Source organism: Vicugna pacos, chromosome 33 (genome assembly GCF_048564905.1).
Source record: "Vicugna pacos chromosome 33, VicPac4, whole genome shotgun sequence".
Classification (NCBI taxonomy): domain Eukaryota; kingdom Metazoa; phylum Chordata; class Mammalia; order Artiodactyla; family Camelidae; genus Vicugna; species Vicugna pacos.
The window spans coordinates 16,990,270-17,016,366 of NC_133019.1; the positions used below are offsets into that span (position 1 = coordinate 16,990,270).

Genomic DNA, 26,097 nt, shown 5'->3' on the forward strand with positions numbered 1-26,097 from the left:
ACTCAGGGCTACAACTGAGAAAGGAATCGTGGGGAGAAGAGATGCTCAAGCAGGCAGTGTGCCCACTGGTCAGGCAAGTTACGGGACAGAGTGGAGCGCGTCCAGAGGAGACAAAGTTAGTTTTGGCCGAGAGGAAAATAACTCTACCAGAAACCACAGGGTGTCCTGCCCAGCAAGGAAAAAATACTGCTTTTTGCAGGGCACATGGGTGGGGTGATTGTCCAGCCTCGGACTTATGCTAGAAAGGAGATGACCCGCTCCCCTCCCCCCGGGAAAGAATGACCCCATTTCCTCTGGAAAAGCTTTCCTCACCACCCTAGCCCCCAATGTGTGCTCCTTCTAACTCCTACCATAGGCCTTTTTTTTTTTATTTGTTTAACATTTGCTTCTTGTAGTAAGCAAAATATTTTCCAATATAAATAAAAGTGAGCCTCCTGTCGAAAAACTAAAGTACTGAGTGCTGGAGTATGGGTCTGATTTCTTCGCCTTTTCTCCAGCACCACGCTCTTGTGAAGCGGGGCAGAAGCCCCATCTAGGCCACTGTCTTCTGAGTTTTGGTCTCAGACTGAGCCACTGCAATTTTAGACAAATGGGCCTGAGGCTCTGATAGCCTGCTATGTCCATCTTCGCGACAGGGAGCTAGCTGTCTGGCAGACAAACGCATCATCTCAACAGGGTAACTTTTATTCCTGATAATGCCGAGCTTGCCAGTTTGTAACTTTCTAACTTCCCCTTCTCTCAGCCTGATTACCTACCTTCTGTTTAAAACATTTTTCTCAATAGTGTTGTGGCAGAAATGCTAATATCCACTCTCCACTTCTTGTTGTAACAGAGTCCTTGAATTCAGTGACTCTTTAGAATTCCATTAAAGACTATTTCCCAGCCTCCCTTGCAATTTGGTGTGTCCCTAATGACTAAGTTCTGACCAATGGGTGACCCACTCCTCTGCTGGCCCTGTGGATGGGAGCTGCATCTTATAGAGGTTGTGTCCAGGGGTTGCAGGCAGAGGCTAGGAGCAAAGTGCATGGTGGTCCTAATCCTAAACAGGGCTACAAGCACTGATGCGGCGTGTACAGCCCTGCAATTCGACAACGCAGAGGGGACAGACTCTCAACCTCCTCTTTTCCAGTGTATACCAAAGGGAATGACCTTTGAAAGCGAGGGAGGTTGGCCGTGGGATTACACGCGTGTGTATAAAGACATAAGAATGTTAAGCCAGCTAGTCACAGAACTAAAAGCAATTCATTTCTGGCTTCAGACATGTTCCAGAAACTGAATAAACCAAATTTTGGAAAATGGACTTTCTTTTTACAGCAAGAAGACAGAGTTTTCAGGACTGACCTTTCTTTAATCTCTATTTCCTTATTGTTTTTACTATTTCTTATTTTTCTGATATATTTTTAAATAAACATTTATTAAATTTTTGGGGGGCTTTGAGGTATGTATGTATGTATGTATGTATGTATGTATTTAACTGGAGGGACTGGGGATTGAACCGAGGACCCTGTGCATGCTAAGCATGCCTTCTGCCACTGAGCTATCCCCTCCTCCCCTGATATTTATAATATAGATCAAATATTAGCAATTCTGGAAATACCCTTCAAATGAAAACAAGATTAAATAGGAGTTTGAGAAGGTATAAGATAAGAAAGATGATTACTGTGTAGTATCAAATACAGTAGTAAAATAATTAAAGTAGACACAAGTATTCAATAACTGGTAAAATTCCTAAAGCGTTGCATATTTAACTTTTATTTCTTTGTCTAATTGAACTGATTCCAATGATCCTGATGTAAGAGCAGGATTCACTTATTTCAGAACTGAAGATCTGAGTGAGCCATCCTCTCCCATGTGTCAATCAAATTAGGCCAACGCTTTCACTTCTTCTTGGTCTTTTTTATCTGACTCTGAAATCACTTTCCTGTTGGCAGTAACATGAATCAGTTCCGATGCACAGAACTCTGTAGTTGTGAACACAATGTAGTATGAAAAACAACTTTTGAAAATTTCTCCAATAAAGATCTCTTGGATTCTGATGATTCATTAGATTTTACAACCAAGTATAAACTTGTAGGTGGAAGGAGTGGTCATTCCACCGTGAAGTGTGACTTGAAGGGCATGAAAGCAGATCTCCTAAACTTAAATGTAATTTGCTCACCCCAAGAGTCAAACTGAGATTTCATCATCAGTCATAGATTTCTTTGGATTACCCACTCTTCCTTCTAGTCAGCCCACTTTTAAATTGCAAATATTCCTGGGTGGATTAAAAAAAAACCCATATTGCTACTAAAACTTTACTGTGTACACACTTTTTAGTTCTTTCTTTGTGACAGAAGAGGACATGGATTATCCTAGGGCCTGTTGAAGGAGTGATGGTAAGGGCGTATCTGTTTATGTGGGGGGTTTGGGTAGACAGGAAAGGATGGAAGGGGGAAAAAAGAGGGCAAAATTAAAGTGAAATTGTGTCTAAGATATTTCAAACATTTAAAAAATGTTTATAAATTAATATGCAGTATAGAAACACCACTTTCTAAATCAGCTAATACTGAATGACATGACTTTTTTTAGCTAAAATATGTGTGTAACAAAATATGCACACTACCTACATGAAACATTTGTAACAAAAAATTTTTTTTTGGGTGACCCAATTTCTCATGAAGTTTACACTACAGTCATAGACAAGTAAAAAGTATGTGAAAAGTTAAATAACAACTTAAGAGATAATAAGAGTTGAATAATGATAAAATATGGGCACAAAGCAGTGCATGACCGATTGCCAAAAGAAGGGTGCAGGCAGTAATTGCATAAGAAGCTTGGAGGAAGAAGATGTCACAGTGAAATGGAATGAAATCCAAGGTTTCGGGACAGAGGAGGGAGGGCAGGCTGACATATAACAGGAATTCGGTAAGCACTTAAATTATTAAGGGAATTGTCTGTTCAAGCTGTGAAATACTGTTGAACTCTTAGGTGGATCCACATGGGTAGTAACAGGACTGTTCTGATCATTCCTATAAAAATGTGCACGGAAATCTAAGGTACCAGACAGATCTATTGATACTATCCAATCAGCAGTCTTCATTCTGTGAATCAGATAAGTGAATCTTTTGACTGGACTAGTTTTACCCCATCCTTAGAAGCTAAGTCAAATTATCTATCTGAAAAGCAAAAAATCAAGTTGCTGAGCATTGTATAGACAATGCAGTCAGGTGATTAATCTTTCCTTTTATTTAAAGAAGTTTTTAAAATTAGTGTAGACATTCATTTTTCTTTAATAACATTTGATAACATTTAAGAGAGTCAATCTCAATACCAATGAGGTTAATAATAAAAATTGTAAATGTGTGTATGTATATGCATGACTGGGACACTGTGATGTACACTAGAAATTGACACATTGTAACTGACTACTTGAATAAAAAAATGGAGGAAAAAAAAGAATAAAAATTCTATTACTTTTTGTCTTTCCCTGAATGTAGTATACAAATAAATATTTGTCAAATTAATGTTGAGTTAGCCACAGTGGTTTTCAGTCATAATACAAAAATGGAGACATTTTAAATTAGGGGTTCTTTAATGGTGAACTGGTGACAGCCAGTTTCCTTTAAACTCTTCTGGACCATGTGCCTGGTCTTGCTCTAACATTATTCCAGGGATAAAGCTACTAACCCATCACTGTGAGTCTAAAGCCTTGCTAAATGAATGTAGATTTAGCATCCTTACACATGCCTTTGGTGGTACCAGAGTTGATAATCTAGAAGACTGCTGATTTGCTAAAGATGGGCAGACTAGGTGTGGATCAGGGAGAGGCGAGCTGAGAGGGTATGATGGCAGGTGAATACAATTACCCATGATGGGACAGGAGGAAAAGAGAATGTGTACAGAGACTCAAGTTTGACCTCTTCTCCTGTTTGCACCAACTTATGCTTGCATATTGCACAGACAGGTAAATGGGCACACAAGCTTTAACGCAGATGAGCGCAAGAAAGGTTTCTCAAAGCAACAAATCTCTAAGGCAATGAGTGGGGTTTTAAATTTGAAGGTAGGGGACAAACAGCAAGAAAAAAGAAGCACTTCCTTACAGGGAGACTAGAAAGAAGGAAACTTACTTTGCTTTGTGCACCTTGGCCTTTGGTTTATAAGGAAGGGAAACCAGTTCTTTCTTAAAAAAAAAACAAAACACAACAAAAATCAAAAGGGATAATTTTTACTTCTTGCCCTGACTGAAATTCACTCACTTGCAAATTAATCTGAGGTAAAATTATCACAGAGTTTGTAATAAGTAGCTTCTTAAATCAGGAGACTGTGAGCTCAGAAATGGTCCGGATTAGAGCATTTGGGGTTCATTCCGGAGAGTGTGTTTGTACATCCATAAGTTTATGGGGTGCTCTTGCTTTTATTGTTTGTTCCTCTTCATTTAGCGTTTGTTTTCGTATGATCTAAGCAAGATCAATCATGGTAAAATAAATACTAGCCCTGAAGCATGGGCTCATGGTAATATCCTACAGCTTTACAACATTTGACAATAAGCCAAAGACAACGGCACCTCATTTCTATTTCGGCAGCGCTGCACACTCTGGAGGTAGCTTTGGTTTATCAATCACTGCCAGATTATCTGATGTCTATGCCCTGCTCCACCTCCAGCATAGAGAAGGCTCTGGACCATGGATATCTAGATTTAGGGGTTAAGCTATAAAACCTCTGAGAATTTGCCGTAGTTCAAACAGATTCATCTGAATGCCTCCCTATCAGTCTCACCGAGATCCTTTCTTCTCTTTGTTTTCTTAAGAGTTGGATAATCTCATCTCTCTTTATAGCCTGTGGAAAGGGAGGAAAAAAAAAAGTGGGTGAGTCTTTTGGCTCAAAAATCAAGATTTCTCTCTATGGAGGGTAGAAATTTTTTCATTTTCCATTCTGTATTTTGGGGCAGAATTAAAATTTTCCATTTTAATAAAAATATTAGCTATGAACCATGAACCAGCTGAACGACGCTAAGAAATTTGTATACCTTTTATCATTATTTTCTTATAACACAGAAGTTTGACACCACTACCATCCTGTTTTACAGCTGAGGAATACGAAAAGTACTAAGGTTAAAAACTTACCCAAGCTTTCAAGTGGCAGAACTGGATTTATTTCTTTTTCTTTTTCTTTTAAAAAATTAAAAAAAATTTATTTATATTAAAAATTGAAAAAATATATTTTACAGAACTGGATTTGATGCCAGCCCTATTTAACAACAAAGCCCAAGCTATTGGCCACCAAATCGCCTAATTTTAACTAAAATTATATGGTAGCAAGACACAGAATCAGCCAGCTCAAATAGCATGCCACCACCTACGTCCACAGCAAGAGGCTCTTCTAAGTAGCTTGCTTACAGAACAGAGCCTCACACTCTCGGGGCTCCTCTGTCTTAGATATTGAGACAGGTAAATTTTCTTAAGAGTGAAAGAAATCAATTTAGTGTCGGCATGAAGATTTATCACGATATATAGACTGTATAAAAAGAGGCAAGCACAGGTCCAAATTTTTTTTCATAGAATCTCATTATGTTCAGTTTTAGAGATAGCCAGGCAGAAAGTTGCACATCGAGTAGTTGAGAAAAACGTGAGAATCTGACAAACCAAACTTGCATCTTCATAGGGCCAAATAAAATGAATGAAACACTGTTTAGATTGAGGCTGGAAGCAAAATACAACTGAGAATGGACATAGATTTGTCTGAGTGAGGTAAAAATTCTAAGCCATCCGTCCATCCATTCAATTTTTATTGATTTTATTGAGCACCACTATGTTCTTAGAGCTGCAGTAATAAAGTATCATAAACTGGGTGGCTTAAAACGACATGTTTATTGTCGCACAGGTCTGGAGGCTAGAAATCAAAATCAAGGTGCCAGCCGGGCCAGACTCCCTCTGAAATCTGTAGAGGAATCATTCCTTTCCTGTCCTAGCTTCTGGTGGTTTGCTGGCAGTCTGTGACATTCCTTGGCGTGCAGCTGTGTAACACCATTCTCTGCTTTCGTTGTCACATTGCTTTTTCCCTGTGTATTTCTGTCTTCACATAGCTGTCATGTTGGATTAGGGGCCCACCCTACTCTAGTAATTAACTTCTTAACTAATTTTTTTCTACAATGGTTCTATTTCCAAGTGAGGTTACATTTCGGGGCACTGGGGCTAGGACTTTAACATGTCTTGTTTTTTTTTCTTTTGTGGGACACATTTCAATCCATAATGAGCACCTATGATGTAACATTACTGTGCTCGGGCGCCGAACAAAATACAGTTCCTGTCTGCCAGGTGATGGCAGACTTGTAGAGAAAAAGACAAGTAAGCAGTTTCAAATGAAGAGGGATCCTTGATCAGGGAAGGTGTTCCAGAGGAGGTCATGTCCAAGTATAGGCCTGAAAGTGCAGTCACCAGATAACAGGAGAGACAGTGGGAAGAAAGCTTTCGAGGTAGAGGAAACAGTGGGCAAAGCCCCAGAGGCTGTGCATTGCTGAGTAATTCCTCATGATGATTCTTCAGTCCTGATGTCTGCAAGAGAAGCTGCGGGCTCAGGCACGCTCCCCTGCGATGCGGGAGGTGGAGCCGTGTGGGGACAAGAGTAACCAGCAGCGGGGACCACTGATGCTTTGGCTTTGCACCACTCTGTTCAAGTCGTATTAATCTTGCCTTTTATAAGCCGACAGTTTAAAGTTTGTTTATTTTGGGACAAGATTTCTACTTTACACTTGAATTTTAGGCATCATTTATTATAGCTATTGAAAGAAAAAAATTCAGGGTCCTTTAAAAACTAAGCTAACTTAAAAATACCTGTCAATTTGCTATGGAATAAATAAAATAATGTCTATAGATAAAGACTTGGGATACTTTCAGTGTACATGTTCAGTGTTAGTTTCTTTTCCAGCTTTCCCATTGCGCATGTACGCACTTGGAATTAATTTCTCCCACACTGTGATTACACAGCACTTTGTACCTTTATTACAATGTTGATCTTCCTTTCTCTGCTTTATCTCATAGTTGCTACCATGTCCTTTTCAGAGTCTTACATCTTTTTATTCTTCCTTATATCTTAACAGTGCCTTGTAAAAGGTACTCAATGAATTTTTGTTGAATTGAATTAACTGAGTCATGATACGTGAATGAAACCATTGCATTGTCTAATACAAAGTTATTAGTCTAAGCAAAAAAAAAGTCTTAGGAAGTGAAATTAAACCGTAGGTAAGTTTAGTTCTTAAACTCTATGAACAGAACTACATGATTATTTTCTGTGTAACTACTGGGTAGTCATAGGCAAGCTATATTGTCAGAATGCTTTTAATGTAATAACAAATATTTAAGTAATCTTGTTAATACAAGGTTCTAAATAATAGTGGAATAAAAAGCCATTCATTTAAAATTTTGATTTCAGATACTTTTCTATTATAATGGATTTTAATGCCTAATCATTTTTATAATATAATATAATGCACCAGACACAAAGCTTTCAAATATGATTTGATTTCTGCTTCCTGGACATGCTTCCTGGGAATGACAACTACTGCAGGCAACTGTGTCATCAGAACAGAAACACTGGCAACTATTCTAAGAAATCTCTGCCAGGATAACTAAACAAATTCAGTAGCAGGAGAAAATTCTTACAAATAAATAATTCTTATAAATAAATAATTCCATAACAACAAAAGAATTCTCATTTCTAACCATGGCATGCTGTTTTGGCTGTGTACATTAATGGATTTAAAAAAAAATAGACTTTATACTTTTAGAGCAGTTTCAGGTTCACAACAGAATTAAGCAGAAAATATAGAGTTCACACATTAATGGAATTTTATAAGACATTTTAATTTATTAATGTATTAATTCTTAAAATAGTAGTATAAGGGGTTCAGAATTTATATTTTAATATTGGATATCTTCTTATACTATTCACTGTAGTTACATTCCTTATATACTACTCCTGAAAAAATAAATTATGGAATAAAAGTTGATCTCAGGAAATTAGGATAAGATAATATATAAGTTTAATGTCTTATAGAAGGTTAATGAATTTTAGTGTCATTTCAATAATTAAGTTGCTGAGTTCTCTATTTTTGGCTTTTCAGAGCCAAACAGTTTGAGTGGCAACATAGATTAGTGGAGTCAGGTACATTTGGGTCTGAATCCCAATTCTGCTGTACGATTAATGGCTCTTCCTTTCCTTCCTCCAGCTATAACCACTAACCCATTGACTAGAGGTTTGTGATCTTGGATAAATCAAAGAATCACTTCTCTGAGTATCAATTTCTCATCTATAAGGAAGGTTGTGAAAACTGAAGATAAATACAAACATTGCTTAGCATAATGCATGGCATATGGTGGATATTTAGTAAATGGTATCTATTATTATTATTAGAGAAAATTTTTTTTTCAGTGCTTTCAAAAATGTCAGAGTGGGAAAAAGAAAGGAAGGATGGATTACCCATCCTCTGTGTACAGGCATGGAGGGTTTCTGATGATTCAACCTCTTACCTTACAGGTGAGTTAATGAGTAGAGTTGGAAGGAAGGAAGGAGAAACAAGGAGAGATATTAGATGTAAGATATTATTTGCCCTTAATTATGCAGTAGAAATTCTTTGTCTACAAATTCTCCAGTGTATTATAAGCTTCCCCCTCAGTTAGTCTTCAGTTACCAAAAAAAGCTCTTAACAAACACTAGACTTTAAAAGAAAGGTCCTTTCTTCTCAAAACCTGATTCTCATATGAAAAATGCATTTCTTCCTCATATTATGATTGAATTTTTTTGTGAAACATTCATCAAAAATAGCATATGGTAGTGTATAATTTTGATTACCTCTCTCCATTACCAAAACAAATTTATCTTGACTCCCATAGTATAAGAGCCTAATTACTGAATTTAATTTTAAGAACATCTTAGAAGAGTATTGAATTGGTTCCAAAATCAGCTCTTTGCTTAGTTACCTGGCAACCATCCCAATACTTGGAGAATCCAGAAGCTCCTGAAACCAGTGTGATATAGTAATTAAGCACCTTGGCTCCATTGTCAGGTGGACCGAGGTTCAAACTGTCTTTACTATGTTTTAGCTGAAATAGTCACTTACATGTTTCAGCTTCAGCTCCTTCGTCTGCAATAGGGGTAATTATAAGGCTTCTCAGATAGAACTGTTCTGATGATTAAATGTGAATGTGAGTAAAGGATTTAGAGTGTAAATGCTGTGTAGTTAGTTCTCAAAAATATTATTGTCCAGTGAGAGGAGCAGATGGTTGGAAAAGGAAACACACACACACACACACACACACACACACACACACACACACAAAGAAAACAAACTTAGAAGCACTGGGGGAAATATATTAATTCAAATAGAAATTTAAAATATTTATTCTTTCCATTGAATATAAATGCAATGCATGCTCATGACACAAACATCAAAACGTGTGAAGGAAAGGACATAAAGCAAAATAATATTTACACAAATCCATTACTGAATCTAAAAATCTCAATGTAAGTTTAAAAATGTAAAACATGTGACATTTTTAGAAGAACCTTAAAAAAGCTCCAAAACAACGCATCACATTCAGAACGGCAGCTAGAGAAGCAGCGGGCTAGCTTAATGATCATGACCCAGAAAGCACGCTTAGTGATGGGAAGAAGATAGCAGTACAAGTAAAGGTAAACGGAGACACAGAGGCAGGAGTGAGCTCAGAGCTGCTTAAAGATGGTGTCTGGGACAAGAGGTATACAGGGAACAGAGGTATACAGGGTAGGACAGTTGAATGGCATCATGTTGAGGACCTTGACATAAAGGAAGCTCTGTTTAAAATTGTTTTGGTAGAAGATAGGAACTATGTCTCTGACCTCAATATTCGTAAATTAGAAATAAAAAACAGATAAGAAGACCTCACACATTTGGAAATTAAAAGGCATACTTCTAAATAATTTATGGGACAAGTTATAAATCAGAATAGAAATTTTAAAGTACTTAAAATGGAATAATAATGAAAATGCTACATAGCTTGTGAGATGCAGCTAAAATAGTACTTTGAGGGATATTTATAACTGTAAAGGCTTATATTAGAAAAGAGATTAAAGCAGAAAATTAAACAACAAAACTTTTCACAAAGTAAAAAGGGAAGGAAGTTAGAAGGAAAGTAAGAACTAACTCAAAATTGAAAAGAGAAGTAATAAAAATCAAGAACTGATTACACAGAAAACAAAAATATGACAGAGGATAACAAGACCAAATACTGAGTTTTTGAAAAGGCTATTAAAATAGATACTCCTTCAGCATAATTACTTAAGAAAAAAGGATACAGAGAGCGGCTTCAAGATGGTGCAATAGAAGGACGTGGAGCTCACTGTCTCCCACAAGTACATCAAAAATACATTTACACGTGGAATAATTCTCACAGAACACCTACTGAACTCTGGCAGAAGGTCTTGTCCAAGTGGAACTACAAAAAAAATCATCACAAAACCAGATAAACAACTGTCTAGGTCCTACACTGTAGCCCAGGGAACTATGTTCAATATCTTGTAATAGCCTATCATGAAAAAGAATATGAAAAGAATATATGTATGTATAACTGAATCATTATGCTGTACACCAGAATTTAATACAACATTGTACGTTGACTATACTTTAATTTAAAAAATTTTTATGTAAAGGCAAAAAAAAAAAGAAAGAAAAAAGAAAAAATGATGCAAATGATTAGAAATGAAAAGGGGTAATAACTAGAGCTGCGGTAGAGATTACCAAGATGATTAAAAACACTATGAATCCTTTACAACCACTAAATTTGAAAATGTAGATGAAATGGATAATTTTCTAGGAAAAAAATAACTTACCAAACTATTTCAAGAAATAAAAAACAGGCCCATCTATTTATTCAGAAACAAAAAATAAACAAGCGTACCAAATTTATAGCACTTGGTAGATCAGGGCCATATTGATCATTTCAACTGGTTTTTGTCAATACTGAACTCATCAGCTGCATTGGCCTTGGATTGAGTTGGGTCTGCTTGCTGTACTGTTCCACTTCTAATAGACTTAGTGTCTAAGTTAGCTTCTATTCTGGACTCTTTTTCTAGGTTTCCAAGAACTGTTGCGAAGGGTATGTGTAGTTGGAATACAGTAATATTCTTTTCCCACTTGATTTTTGACAGGGATAGAGTTGAGAACCCCTAATCCAGACCTTCAGAATCATCATGATGTTTACCTCTTAATCTACATTTGTGGAGAGAGGCATTATGATAAATTTAATTACCTTTTATTTACCTGCAGTGGGTAAATTAACTTTGCCCACACATTTTGCTCCATGGTTGAAATTTCAAAATATATATCTTCAGTGGTAATTTTTCTTTTGCAGATGATAAAGATAGATTAAGAAAAATCTGTGAGAATCTCTTTTTAACACTACGAGCAAGCCAATCTCGATTGTATCTTTTAATCAGGATGTGGATACCTGGGTGACCATGCCTTTCATAATTTACTCATCATCCTTTGAGATTTACCACTCTGGTCAAAGCATTTTATTGAATAATAAAGCTTATTTTGTACCTGCTAAATTTTTATTTTTCAATTATGTGTTAAAAAAAAGAGGGAAAACGGAGAAGATAAAAACAAACTTTCATTGGGTAACTGCTGGATGTCAGGCTTTGTGTGAGTAATTCATTGAATCCTTCTAACACAGTGAGGTGGTGATATTATTGTCACTTTACAGGCAGAAGGAACTCAATCAGCATAAAAATGAACAACTTTTCTCTGGGTCACTTAACATTAATTAGGTAACTAATAACTGGTAGTAACTTCTTTTGCTATACCACCTCAAACACATACTGGAGATTTTGGCACACTTACATATACATACACACACACACACACAGTCTCTACTCTCAAAGAAAAATTTATATTCTAGTGGGAAATGTGTGCTCTGTTAATACACAGCAGGGGGAGCTAATTCAGTGTGAGGTCTGCTTTGATCAGCTCATTTACTCATGGTATCACGTAGTACTCGCAAAAAGTGGTGAAGGGTGAAGAATAGTTGAATTACAGTGGTTCTTATAAACCGATGAACAAAGATCTTATTTAATGTACACTAAATATTTATGATAGAATTTTGGATTGCAAGTCAATTATAAAATGGGAATTTCATTCTAAATTTAGAATATTACCTAAGTAGAACCAAGATTCTGTGGTTTTACAGAGGTTAGAGAACATTATCTGATTTTTTTTCTTGAGGCTCCAGGATTTAACTATTATTTCTATGCCAATAATTGGGAGTTAAAATGTCCAATGGTATCACAAGGGAATTTTAGTTCTTATTCTATACAGTCTTAATCTTCAGTAGGTTCCAATTCTGTTCTGTTACAAATGCATCTGAGGAAGGTGAGAATTATTATTGGCTTAAGGTAAAGTTATGTATCAGTAAAAAGCCTCACATTTGGGCTTGATTCCAAAAGGCAGTATGCATCTCTTGGTTTGTTGATTTTGATAACAGAATGATTCAACTATGAATTTGCTCCATGAATTTACTACCATTCCCTGTATCTATTAATTGAAATCTGCTATATAGATTCTACAACTTCCACATAGTAAATTTATATCTGCTCTAATAATAAGATACAGAAATGTTGGACCTCAAGTAATCTACCGTGCACCTTAAAAGATAGCTTGAATAATCAGTGAAAAGGCTTTCTCTAGCTCTAATCTGATATTTAGGTAGACCTAAAGGCAGTGATCTATGGGAGTTGATGAAACGTGTTAGAGGGTTATTAGTTGGAGGGAGAAAGAACGCTGACTTGAGGAAAAAAATGCATATTCAAGCTCCTTTTCATACCTCCTGGAAATTGCTTGGTCCTGGCTAAGTTCCCAGCTCTGGCATATTTAATTTTCATTTTAAAAATAATGGCTTACTAAAATGAAAAAAACATATCAGTCATTTTATATAAGAGGGAGTCAATACAATTTTTCTTAAATGTAGGTTTTGATAAAATATGAATTTATCTGTTCTGAAGAAGAAAAATGTTTATTTTCTTGGTTCTGTTACATATTTTAAAATCCTGTTACCTATATGTTAATGAAAAACCAATAATAATCACCTGATGGGCATAGCTCTTGTTTTAAAACATTTACACAAAACAAATGCATGAAAGTAAAAGCAAAAATGGTTTTAAACTGCTTTAATGTCGCTTTAAAAGGCACTTATGTTTTAAAAATCAGTGAGATTTGAATTTTAATGTTGAGAAAAATATGAATATAAATGAATACTACATCTTTAAATTCCATGACATGTAGATATCTTAAGGATACTCCTATATAGAACTGAATTATATGCTACTGATGATTCAATCTGCAATAATGATTAAGGCTTGTCCTTAGCAAACAAGTAACTACTGAGTCTTACACATTTTCGTCATGTTCATGGTTTCATAGAAAAAAAAAGCGGTGAATGAGTGAATGGGACAGATCTCCCCTTCTAGGTGTGTCTTCCCTGTCCTGCCCATTAAGATGTGAGGAGGAGGGGGTGCGGGATCCTCCATCCAGATGACTCTATCTCATCTCTGCACCATATGTTCACAGGCCTATTTGACAGCTCAAATAGACTTATCTTGGCTTATCTGAAGGCACCTCACACTCCATGAGTCTAAACTGACCTTCTAACCCCTTCCCTCTCCAAAAAATACCCTAACAGCTGACATTCATTTAACGTTCCTTGTTTCAGAGAATGGCACCATCCATCCCGTTGGGCAAGCCTTACTTTCCGTATCCAATACACAACTCAAGTCCTACCTGTTTTGCTTTCTAGATATCTCTTAAAACTACTTTTTCCTCATCCAAGCCACCATCACCTCCCAACTGGATGATTGCTTTGATGTCTCTGCTTCTGCTCTGGCCACTTTCAATCCATTCTCCTGAACTTTTTCAAACAAATCAGATATTATCATCCTCCAACTTAAAACCTTTCAATGGCTTCTTATGGTTCTTCCCATGGTCTGACCGTCCCATGACCACACTGGCCATTCAGCTTCCGACATGCGCGATGCTGTTTCTGCTATCCGGAATGCTCTCCTAATGCTCCCTCCTCCCCTCCTTCTGGCTTAATTAACGCCCACTCTTCCTCCAAATCTCAGCTTCATCTTTGCAGAAATCCTCCCTGACTCCCTTGATTGGATCCACACTGCTACACAAAATGTTAAATGTTCTTCTAACATCATGTATAATTCTTTCATAAATCTCTCTCTCCCTGATTAGACTGCAAGTTTCAGATAAGGGCAGGGTTTGTATCTTTAAAACACGTTTTTTGTTGTTGTTCATGATTGTACTCCAGTACCTAGCATGGTGCCAGGTACGTAGAGGTTCTCAATAAATATTTGTTGAATGCACCTTGCACAATTTTTCTAAATCAGTTTCTTCTAACTTTTGGCTCCAGGGCTCATCCTACTGTTGATGGCTTTGCTCAGCCCTTCATGCCTGAGCTTGACACTGCCTCTTCAGCTTTGATCCTGACCTTGCCTGTATCTCTTATTAAGGCTACAACGTTTTCAGCTGCTTTGGGCAAACATTCTGTAAAGTTCACTCATAAGCATTTATTTGGTAGGTTAGGAGAGCATCAACTATTTGTCAGTGCTGTGATTACAAAATCAAGGAAGTCATGATCTTTTTCCTTAAGGAATTTAGAGCCTGCAGGAGAAATACATCAACTACACCACAGGACTGTGTGTCAGGGACTGTGCTGGGGGAATGCACGGGGTACTATGGAAGCACAAAGGAAGGGGCATTTGCATTAAACCGGGGAATATGTAAGGGTAAGGAGAGACTTGAATGTGACTATTTTTGCATTGTTTTTAACTACAAGTAGGCATCAGCTAAAGAGAGAAATGGGAGAAAGGCATTTCCAGGCAGAAGAAATGGTAGACTCAATGTCACAGAGTGACAATGGTCACAACATTTTGTCAATGGATCAGTATATAACCTTGTTTTATGTGGGTTTCTCTTTAAAGACAGCTTCTTTAAAATACCTTGTTGATTCGTCAACATTGAATTCACGGCCAGTAGCACTTATAACTCATATCTGAATAAAGCTTATCCAACGCGTGTATTTTCTCTGTAAGGCACACCACAACCTTCTTACACTTAGGAACACCAGACAGTACTTCAGCACTTGGAGGCTAAATAATAAAAAAAAAAAAAAAAAAGCAAACACCGTGGCACCAAATAAAGTGTAGAAAGGAAACATGTTCACAATACGAGAGCTGAAACTGGAAGGCAGAACATCGCCTTGTTCAACCTCAGCTAGAAAAATTCAAATTTTTCACCACTCTGTGAACGTCCTCCAATAACTTCCAACGGAAGTGCTATGAGTATTGATTTGGGGGTTACAAATAAACTGCAGCTAGTAAGTGAGTTTGCAAATACAGAATCGTGAATCATGACAGTTGACAATATCACCAACACGGTGGCTTGGGGAACGGCATAATCTCAGGAGCCAAATGGACAAATGGCTCTGAGGATATTCCTAACCACAGTTCATGTGACTAAAACACCTTATCATAGAAAACAATAAAATGATGGAGCGCGTGTAGATACAGAAATTGTTTAACTACCTGGCCCCAACGTAACCTCTCTGCAGAGCTTTTCATCCTGCCTTTGGTGGAGGCAACGGGAAAAGGCAGATTTTGGCTGTGATTTCAGGTGTGCTGTAATTATTCTCCAGTTACTTGATCCACAGAATAATCCAGTTCTTCAATAAACCCTGTTTGATTTGCCCTACTGCTTAGAAGGTGTTTACTAATTTGAACAATAAAGCTTCATGTAGCTGGAATCCAGTTGACAGTTCTGCCTTTATTTTTAAAAGTGTGTGATCCTTTTTGGCTTCATTCTGTGTTCAAGTGTTTCATTTAATCATGTTTTGCAAGCAGATAGCATGGGTTCTTGCCTAATCGTACTGTAGGGCTTAAAATGCTTTTCCTTTGTTCTTAAGGTGAATGTATACAGAAGATAAAGTATATAGATCTTTGGAAAAAAAGGATGAGATGCACTTGGGGCATGACCTGATCCAACTCTGGGCCTGGGTCTGTCTGGGCCAATGAATTCAGCTATTTGATCTCAAATCTCATTTCTTACCGCAAGTGTCTTTTTAGGGACTGTAGACGTTACTAAAGAAGACTAAGAGGGGAACTTCATCTATACTGAAAATGTTTCCCAGAATTGAATAATGTTTGAAAACAAAGTGGTACAATAGAGGATATAACAGAGTAATTCATATTTATACAAGCTTTCAATTATCATTTGCTACCAAAATATTTGCTTGTTACTGTGAATGCACAGTCTGTTTTTATTATTCTTCCACTTGAATTCTTTGACAAATTGCGAACAACAAGAATTTAAACAAGGATTTTTGTTGGTGAAGAAGAGATCCACCACTTCCTCATGGTATTTGTTCTATGGAGGTGCAGGAACTTTGTTATTATTACATTAGAGCAGGAAAGCAAAATTAAAACAAAGCCAGACAACACTGTTACTGAGAAGATTTGGATTTGTCTGGGAAGCCAATACTGGGCAATTTGACACCAAAGAGGATTTTGATCTGAGCACCCTGGCAATGACAGCGAGGAAATCCCTTACATCTTGGATTGGCTCTACAAAACTGATTCACTGATTCTGAGCACCCCTCTTAAAATGTAAGATAATGGAGGATAACGTTACAGTTTCCCACCTTCATGATTTGGTGCCTAAAAACACAGCTTCATGAAGCTCCTTAGATTCTTCTTCTTCTAAGAGTGCTCTCATCATAGCACAACTGGCTCTGGTTGATGGGTGTGCCATAGAGCAAACTCACTTTCGAGGCAGACTTACACGAGGGCCAGCCCTGGTTGTACAGGTTGTGTGACTGAACCTCATTCCCAGTACAGAGTGTATCTGTATTGCTGTTCTGCAGATCGCATATTCTCCTTGGAAAAGCCTTTCATTTATATTCACTCATGTTAAAACTTTAATTCCAGATGGGCACTTCCTAGTATGTCATCTATACATATGCCCTAAAATACTACTCTGATCTCTTCCTGCTTCTCCCAGCAAATGAATTATTTATAATTCTTTTCATAAAGAGATAATCAGCTAAAGAGCTTTCTTAAAGGTGGCAAAACTAAAAAGCAAAGAAGTTTTATGATTTCAAAGAATTAGCTGACTATTCATTTATTATAATGTTTTCAGACTACTTTAGAACTCTCAGAGGAAGAATAATGGTCCAGCACAGTGCTATAAGGTTTCCTTTATGGACAGAGTAAGCCATTTAACCTCGACAGACTCAAATTGTTTTTGATTTTCTGCCATGGATATCCATCACAGAAATAGTTGTGATTAATAGCATTCTGTCCACTAACCGAAAGCATTTATAATACAAACCTGGAAAATATTCCAAACTGGAAGATAACATCAAAGTTTAAAAACAGTTCAACAACTGAAAAATCAATATCAGTTGGGGAGAAAAAGCTATAAAGGTACTTTCAGAAGAGATGGAAAATACATTTTTAGATTTTTCATTAATTTTAAGGAGAAAGTGGAAGAAAAAAAGCTTTAAGAGACTTGATGGGAAAATATTTTTTCCTCTCTTAGAATGAAAATTATTCCAGAAATTTACTTCTCAGTGTATATGTTCAAAACATATAGAAGATTCTCTTAAATTAAATAGATCATTGTAAATGTTTTATTAGTTACAGAGAACCTCCCACCTCCATTTATATTCTGCCATCAAGCTAAAAAATTCTAAAGCAGTGGTGGCAGCCAGCAGAGAGAGTACCATAGACAGGAAAACAGTGGAATTCAAAAATAGATTCTATGTTTTAGTAATTACAGGGAGTCACATTTCCTCTCATCATATATAGACCCCTGAGGTAAAAGCAAAACTGAGGTGATACACTAAATTGGTCCTAAAGGAGACCTGCGAACAGTTTAGCTTTGAGGAGTATTCTTGTAAAAATGATCAGCCTAGAAAAATTTTCCAGATGGATATACGTGGAAAAGGCTAAACAAAACAACATTATCACTGTGTAGAGCATACATTCATTCATTGATTCAATTATGTATTTATTTAATCAACAAAAATTTATTGAATTTCACTAACCAGAGAAGCATCAGGGTTGAGCAATAAGAAATGACCTCTGCCCTCTTGCAGGAAAAGAGAATTAATGTTTGTTGAGAGCGAGTGATGCCTTTATGTATCATATCACCTCTATGAGGTGGGATTTTTATCTTTCCTCCTTCTCTGTCTGAGGAAGCTGAGCCTCACAGGGGTTGAATAGGTTACTCAGGGTCACTCAGGAAGTGGCAGAGTCAGACTTGCAAACCCAGCTGTCTCCAAAGTCCACTACACTGAGGAGCCTATATGCTAGCCAGAAACAGAAACATACACAATTAGCCATAAGGCAGATGGGAGGCTGTGGCCGATACTGTGAGAGGTGTGTGTGACTTGCTATGGGAGCACAGAGTAGGGAGCTATTTATTCTCTTGTCTCTAGGTCACCTCTGGGACGGCTTCACAGACAAATTGCACCTGAGCTTGGCCTTGAAGGTAAATGGGGGAGAGCATTTTAGGCAGAGACATAAAAATGCATTGCAGGTTTGTGGCTTACAGTCCCACAGGGCTGAAAACAGCATTTCTCATACTTGAATTCATACCACAGTCTTGAATTTTAGAATATTTGGCAGCATACCTGAACACTGCCTCGGCTGGCAGTCATTACAATACAATGAATCTCCTGGGCTTTACTTGGAGATTGGCTTTGGATCTAGGCTCCACCACTTACCAGTTGGGGAAACTTCGGAAAATCATGTAAGCTGTGTTAGATTAAATGGGAATAATCATCATGAGGCTATTTAAGGAGGATGCGAGTGGATACACGCACAGCGCTTAGCTTAGAATACACAGCACATCACGTGCACTCGCTAAACTGGGTGTTACGAGCACTACATCACAGGAATATCGGAGGAGAGCTGTAAGAGCATTCAGTTATTACATGATTCTCTCGGTTGCTTTTTCACCATGGCATCGTTTGAACAGAACTGCACTGTGCTGTACTGACTAAACTCACCCATATACTCACAAGGCACAGTTTTAGTAATATTCTCTTTCTGCCCTGCTGGCTTGCTGTTCTGTTAGGCCTCTGATCTTCTATTCTCAACAAATAGAATCATCTTATATACTGCACTGCAGGAACCATTCGACTTAATATACAAGTTGGCAGATATCACAGAGTAATGTGTGTATGTTTAGGGTGAGCAAAAATACACTTTATCCATTCACCACTTTGGTGGCATATATGGGGGTGGCGCACAGTGTGCCTTAGTCTAGTGGTTGAGAACCAGCTGTACAGAGGAGGCTGCCTTGGGGGTAGTGGTGGGGTGAAGGGAAGGAGGAGAGTGGTAGGGAGAAGTGATTCAGGCTATGGGCAGATTGGAAAAGAACTTGAATACCATGCTGGAGGATTTGGTCTTGATTCTGCAGAAATGGAGAGCCAGGGGTAAAAGTGAAAGTAGGTGTGTGGACTGAATTGTGTCGTTCCCACCCCTTGGCCCCTGCAATTCTTATGTTGAAGACCTAACCCCCCAGTGTAACTGTATCTGGAAACAGTCTTTAGGGAGGTAATTAAAGTCAAATGAGTCGTAAAGGTGGGGTCCTAATATATGAGGACTGGTGTCCTTATAAGATGAGGAAGAAAGAGACACCCGAGCTCTCTCCCTCTGCCATGTGAGGATGCGAGCAGTCATCTCTAAGCCAGGAAGAGAAGCTACATCAGAAGCCAACTCTGGTGGCACTGTGATCTCATACTTCCAACTTCCAGAACTGTGAGAAAATAAAATTCTGTTATTTAAGCCACCTCATTTGTGCGGTTCTGTTATGCAGCCCTAGGAGACTAATACATACAGTAGGGAAGCAGCAGAAAGGATTTGGGTTTTAGGAAGATGCCTAGTGCAAAATGGAGGATTGCTTTGCATATTCTTTGGTCAACTCTATACGTTCTTTGAAACTCAGTTCCTTTGGGAAAATGTCTTGATTCCTTAAGCTTGATTTTGATGTCCTTCAGTGTGTTCCCATGATATGAGGCACATACATCTATCATAATAATGTATCATAATTCTTGTCTTTAACTGGCACTCTCCCCCACCAAATTATAAGCTCCTTGAGGTCAGGGACCACGTCTTATCTTTGCATTCCCAGCATCTCGTACTGTACTTGGCCATGGCAGGATTTCCACAGATAGCTGGGAATTAATTAAGTAGTTAATAATAGAAGAACCTGGGGCAAGGAAATCAGTTCTGAGACTTCTCGTTGTCCATTAGCAGAACATCCACTTTAACCCATCATATTGTCTTAATCGTTTGACAAAAGATGATACAATTTGATAATACTTTGTCTTTAATCTTTTATTTCCAGTCCCTTCCAAAAATGAAATGAAAAAGTACCGAAGAAGTTGATTTTTAATGATTTTTGCCTCACTGACTATTAGGCTCCTTTCCCCCACTAAGTTCTGATATAAACATATAGTACCTTATAGCCTAAAGAGGGAAGGAAATGCTGACTATTTCTAATCACTTAATTTGTTTGGAGGCATCACCAAGAGTCCACAGAGGGAACTAATGTGATCAGCAAACTCAAATGCATTGTTCTGTAATTTATGTAGAATTCCCGATAAGCCTTTTGGAGTTTGCCAATACATCCGATGATGAAAGACATTAGGCCAGACCAATCTTCTATCTTTGCTTTTATAGTACAGGAAGAGTTACAGGAATGGAATTTATCCATTAACCAAACAAAATGTTTCTATAAATCACTGTACTAATTGCTGAGTTAAAGGTAGTGCCTGCATCAAGAAAAGCAAACATGGGATATTGCCAAGAAGAGACATGCTCAGTTGATATGACAACACCAATGTGTTTAATTGTAGCCTTTAGTCAAAATGGTTCTAGATGAGAACTCGTTTAATTTTGACTTATTATGACAGCCAATTCTATTCAATTTTTTCCTGTTCTTACAATATTTCTGTTCTTAGAACATTGTATATGGTTTGGGGCCTTATTGGGTTGAATTGTGTGAATCCATCTTCCCCCACTTTCCTTTGATTTATTGTTCTTACACATCCTTGGGCTTTTGCACAGACTGAGAATAGCCAAAGTTTAATAGAAATTCTTAACCTTCAATTCAAATTCTATTAAAGATTTTCCAGTTGCTTAAGCTGATACATCAGAAGTAGAACATTTTTATACACCTGTGTTAAACAAATAATTGGGATGACTTAGAAAATAATAATGAGCTTTTAATAACAATCAGATGACCTTCTGAAATATTGGCCTACCTTTTGGAGATACTTTTTCTTCTCCTCAGATTCCTGAGTCTTTAGAGCTTCAGCAGTGACATCTCTACTCTCTAAAGAAAATAAAGTCAAGTTCAATATGAAATAACGTTATCATGATTTTACAATATTGTTGATATAAGATTGGATAAAGGTTAAAAGGTAATACATAGAGCAGGAAGGTAAACACAACTACGTTCTACCTTTCAACTATGAACCAGATTTGTAAACAATTGGAGACTGAATCGATTAGGTATGGCTGCAGGGAACCTCTAACCTCTTTAGAAGATGGGTAGCCTGAGTCCAGAGACAAGAAAAGGTCTCTAAAGAGAACATACTTGCAGCATCAGAAATTCCAATTTCTACACTCCTATTCAATGTGTTGTAGGATTTTAGGCATTTTGCTCTGGATAAATAGGGTGGTCCCTGAGGCTGGGTCTTGGTATGCAATTCAGGAAGTTATGCCAAAGTGTGATATTGTATCCTTTTTATTTTCTGAAGAATCTAGGAATCAGGATGTTGAAAAGCATAAAACTTGGTACTTACTGCTTTTCTCAAGGATGAAAGGCTGGACGTAACTTTTCTCTAAAAAATACAAAAGGGAAGTAAAGAAGTTATTGGAAAAACCACAGCATTAAAGATGTTTAAGCTTTCCATACCTATAAAAATTGCATAACAGTTTCCACGTCTTAGGCCTTACAGGTCAGGGAACTTGGTTTTTTAATGTTGACTCTGCCTTCAACTTTCTCTACGGCTTTCACGTTTGAACTCAATTATGTGAACAACCATTCTTAGTATCCTGTCAGCCAACATGTAACATTTGCCCAGATTATGCTATACCGTTAAGCCAAACAGATGTCATAACTCAAGGGATATTTTAAGATGTATTTTTAGATGCAACAAAGATATGTCTGATCCTTTTTGGGTGGAAGGATTGCTGAGAAGGTTTAAGAGCAATTTGTATAGGGCGTTAGCCATCTGCAATGAAAGATTCTTATTTTAGAATTAGGTCCGGCAGTTTCTCCGAGGAGGGGCTCTGGTATCTTCCAGGTCGGTTTGGAGGAGGCAGAAAGCGTCGACAGGAAGCAGCCACTCACCAGACGCCCTGCTCCTGGAGGGCCGCGCCACCGGCAGACGCTGACTGCTGCCTCTGGACAGCACCAGCTGAGATTCGTTGTGGGGATACAGGGACGCCGCGGCCCAGAACTGCTTGGCCAACTTGGCATCTAGATCCGAAGAGCCGGTGAACACCAGTAATCCCTGGTGGCAAGTTTCAAAGGACTCCTTTCCGCTGCTTGGGTCGCTGCGGAGCCTCGTTTCCATGGCAACCCAGGACGCCTCTCCACGCTCCCTCGCCCTCCTCGCAGCCCCGCCCCCGCGCCACCCCCACCCGGAAACCCGCTAAATTGGCAACAACTTAGGCCGGAAGCCTTCAGTTTCCTCGGTGGAGGTGGTTGTTCAGCGCGCGCTTGTGGGCCACCTGAAGCGCACTTCTGCAGTGATCACAGGCTTCGGGACCAGTCCAAGCCTTGGAGTCGAGATAAGAGTCAAAACATCAACCCGGGGGGTGTTGTCCTGTTGGGAGTCAGTGGGGAAGCATTTTAGCTCTCTTATATCCTCAGTCAGCCTTCTACCGACCTCCGCCTCCACCCGCCTCCCCCGCCCCGCCCAGCTTCCTTTCTCCGAAATATATCTAAATAAAGCTTTCAATTCCTTAGCCCCACCGCCCCAGTCCCCTTTGCACACCAGATTGCTCTGGCTCAGCACCTACTATGGGGAAGTTCTGGGCCTGCACACGTTGGAGAATTCACTACGGTAGCTAACATCCTGCCTATGGGAGCTAAAGGTGTGAACTCCGCTGATAGGTACCCCTGTTAGCGTTTTTGTTATACATTTCCCCCTCCGAATCCTTTAAAACCAATCTTACAGAAAGAAGCTCGATTTAGAGTGTAATGTCACTCTCAGTCCCACTAAAAGTTGCTCAGACTTCGTTGTAAATGATTACTTAAAAGAAATACATCTGATGAGTACTCAGTTCCTTCATGAAAAATACACTAGAAAAAATGTGTTAATGCCTTCTTATAACAATATTAACAAGTGTGCATGCACAGCTTTCCTGGGAGATTGTTAATCTAGGAACAATTTAACCGTTTCAGTGTTAGGGAAGTCGTAATTACTGTGGCAGGAATTGAGATGCATGTCATAAAACCAACTTAGGAAAGGAAATGGACACACGGTAATAATCACAGTTTAGTTTCCTTAGTGTCTTATAGTTTTCATAGTGACCTCATGGCACTATTTTTTCAAGATATTAATACAGCCTCACAGATAATTCAAAAGTTGCTAATCACAAATCTATACAATGACAGCTCAGGAAAATATCCTGTTCCCTAATATATCTGAAAAATTTTTGGTTCAGAACCTGAATACTGAAAAATTGTATATAAAGAGACACATAAGATATATTACATACATTGTATATTTAGCAACCAAAATGTTGACTTCTCTCTTGGCTGAGCAATGAGAAATAGGCAATGGGTGATATTAGCGAATGCCAATCCCCAACCTTCACTTCCAACCCACCCCCAAATACACACATTCCCAAACACCTCAATATGCACAGGCAGCTCATCTGGTTGAATTTCCAGATCTTTTTACCTGGCCGTGTGGTTAGTGATTGGTACTATCAGCAATCAGCTAACTACACTGCCTAGTAACTAGACTCACAGAAAAAATAAAGGTTTATCACAAACTGCAGTCTCAGGTTGGTGCCCCATAATTATGTTGTGATAGGCAAATCATTGATTCAGTTGTAGTTCACTTTAGTTGATTGGTTGGTGAATACGCTACTACATAATAAAAAAGAGGTGCAATAAATCACAGCATACAGCATTAAACGTTACATAGGGGGTTCCAGCCAGCAATTTCAACGTCTTAAAGCCATTTAAACACCACAGATTTCGCTTTCCTTAACATGCGATCGCACAATCTTGCATTTACCCCTAGAGATAGTTAACAGTGTAACTGTATCTAGAATCAGCAGCCCGCCGGAGTTTGCAGAGGCTACTCGCACGTTGACAACGTGCTCGGCCAGCAGCGCTAAATGCTGACGCATCAAATCTCGAAGCGCAGCCGGCTCCTCTCAAACGCTCGGCGTCGGCGGTTTGCCGCAGAGGGTGGCGTCTTCCTCGCGGCGGGGCGGCGGGTGATGCTGTGCCTTGTTTTGATGGCAGTGGAATTAGTGATTGTAAGCACCAGAGTACAATCAGCTAATTACACTGCCTACAAACCGAGCACCGGGCGCCCGTGGGCTGCAGCTCCCGGACAGTCCGCAGCGCCGACGCGGTGTCCCCGAGCGGGCTGGTCGCAGGATCGGGCCCGCCGCGGCCCCACATTTCATCCGGGGCGACGCCCGACAGTGCCTGGGCGCGAGGGCCAGGGCGACCGTCCCCGGAGGACGCCTCGCAATCCCCGGGGACCCTTGCTGGTCCCCGCGGACTCCCCGCGCACACTTGGCACCGTCAGCGCGCGGCGCTCCAGGGGGATCTGCACCCCCAGTTTCGGGCCCCCCAGGCCCGGGTGACTCCCGGGGGGCGCCCGGCCTGCTGGTTTCACTTGGGCCCCGCCTCCCCCCTACCCTCCGCAGCCTCCCGCGGCTCCCAAGGGCCCTCCAGCTCAGAATCGCTTCCCTTCTCTTTCCCCTTGGCTTTCTCGGCTCGGCTCCCACCTCCTTCACCCACCTCTTGGCCCGCCCCAGAAAACTTCTGTTCCCAGCCCAAACCCTAGAGCCGGCTCTCTCAACCCCGTGCGCCCCGCAGCTCCGAGTGGCCGAGTGACCGTGGCCGTGGCGGGCCAACCGCCCTTGGAACCCCGCGGGCGGAGGGGGCGGGGCGGGCGCGAGATGGGGTGGGGTGGGGGAGGGGCGGGTGGGGGAGGGGAGGAAACTGCGAGACGGGGCGGAGGGCGGGCCCCTGTAGGGAAGAGGCCCAGGAGACAGAGGCACAGATCTTGACAAGTTTCTTTTCCTGATTTGTCAGGAGAGATGAAGAGCTCCTTCACCCCTTCCCCCTCCCCAAGAAGCCCCACAAGTCCACCCAGTTTTCTTGCCCAACCCCATCAGGGAAAACAGCTTGGCAGGTACCAGATTGTAGGCTCGTATCTTCTAAATGGACATGGGCCTGGGTATCCTGTGATATGCAGGAGGACTGCCTTTGAGGTTCCATATGCACCCTTGCAATCCCCTTGGGTTCTCTTATACTCTCGGAGCGTCTAGTCAGAGTGAGCAGCCAACTCTTTACTTAGGTCAAAGTGTGGCCCTCTGGAGATCAGGACCACAGTTTTGTTCACTCTAGGTCAGCTTTAGGCAAAACTGTGCCTACTTCTAGCATTTATTTATTTAAATACCTGGTGTATGTTCAGCACTTAAGGTCATTCCTTCTATGTTCCCTGTGTACAATCTAGGCGGTAACACAAGTGAACATACATTATTTCCCATTCGAGATAGTATATAATAAATTACTAAACTGGGTAGAAATAGAAGGGGGCCGTGGGGGGTGGGGCATGGAGGAGGTGGCACTTCAAGGTCCTTGAAGCAAGACTAAATTTGGATGTTCAGGGTGAAGGCTGTGGAGGTCAGAGAAACAATGTCTTGTTACCAGTTTCATTTTCTTATTCTCACAGTTGCACATTTGATGATGCAGATTTGTTTATGTGTGCTTGTGGAGTAGATTGGGCAAAGAGGATAGCTGGGATT

The 26,097-nt window shown here is 39.5% G+C and overlaps 1 protein-coding gene across 5 annotated transcripts; it reads right to left on the reverse strand.

Annotated features, from left to right (window-relative positions):
• Positions 1-1,729: 1,729 nt before the first annotated feature.
• HOATZ (HOATZ cilia and flagella associated protein) lies at positions 1,730-25,199 on the reverse strand. Of its 5 annotated transcripts, none has more exons than XM_072953961.1 (7): positions 25,085-25,199; positions 22,442-22,919; positions 21,891-21,929; positions 21,348-21,418; positions 4,756-4,815; positions 4,107-4,159; positions 1,730-1,921 (listed from the first exon to the last, which is right to left on the reverse strand). In XM_072953961.1, exons 2-7 carry the CDS (start codon positions 22,665-22,667, stop codon positions 1,864-1,866), a joined length of 507 nt encoding a protein of 168 aa, XP_072810062.1. In that variant the 5' UTR covers positions 22,668-22,919; positions 25,085-25,199; the 3' UTR covers positions 1,730-1,863. The 5 variants fall into 5 exon arrangements, with proteins under 5 accessions (XP_072810062.1, XP_072810058.1, XP_072810059.1 ...); XM_072953957.1 differs by having other exon boundaries at positions 1,730-1,961; XM_072953958.1 differs by lacking the exon at positions 25,085-25,199 and adding an exon at positions 24,345-24,499 and having other exon boundaries at positions 1,730-1,961.
• Positions 25,200-26,097: the final 898 nt, after the last annotated feature.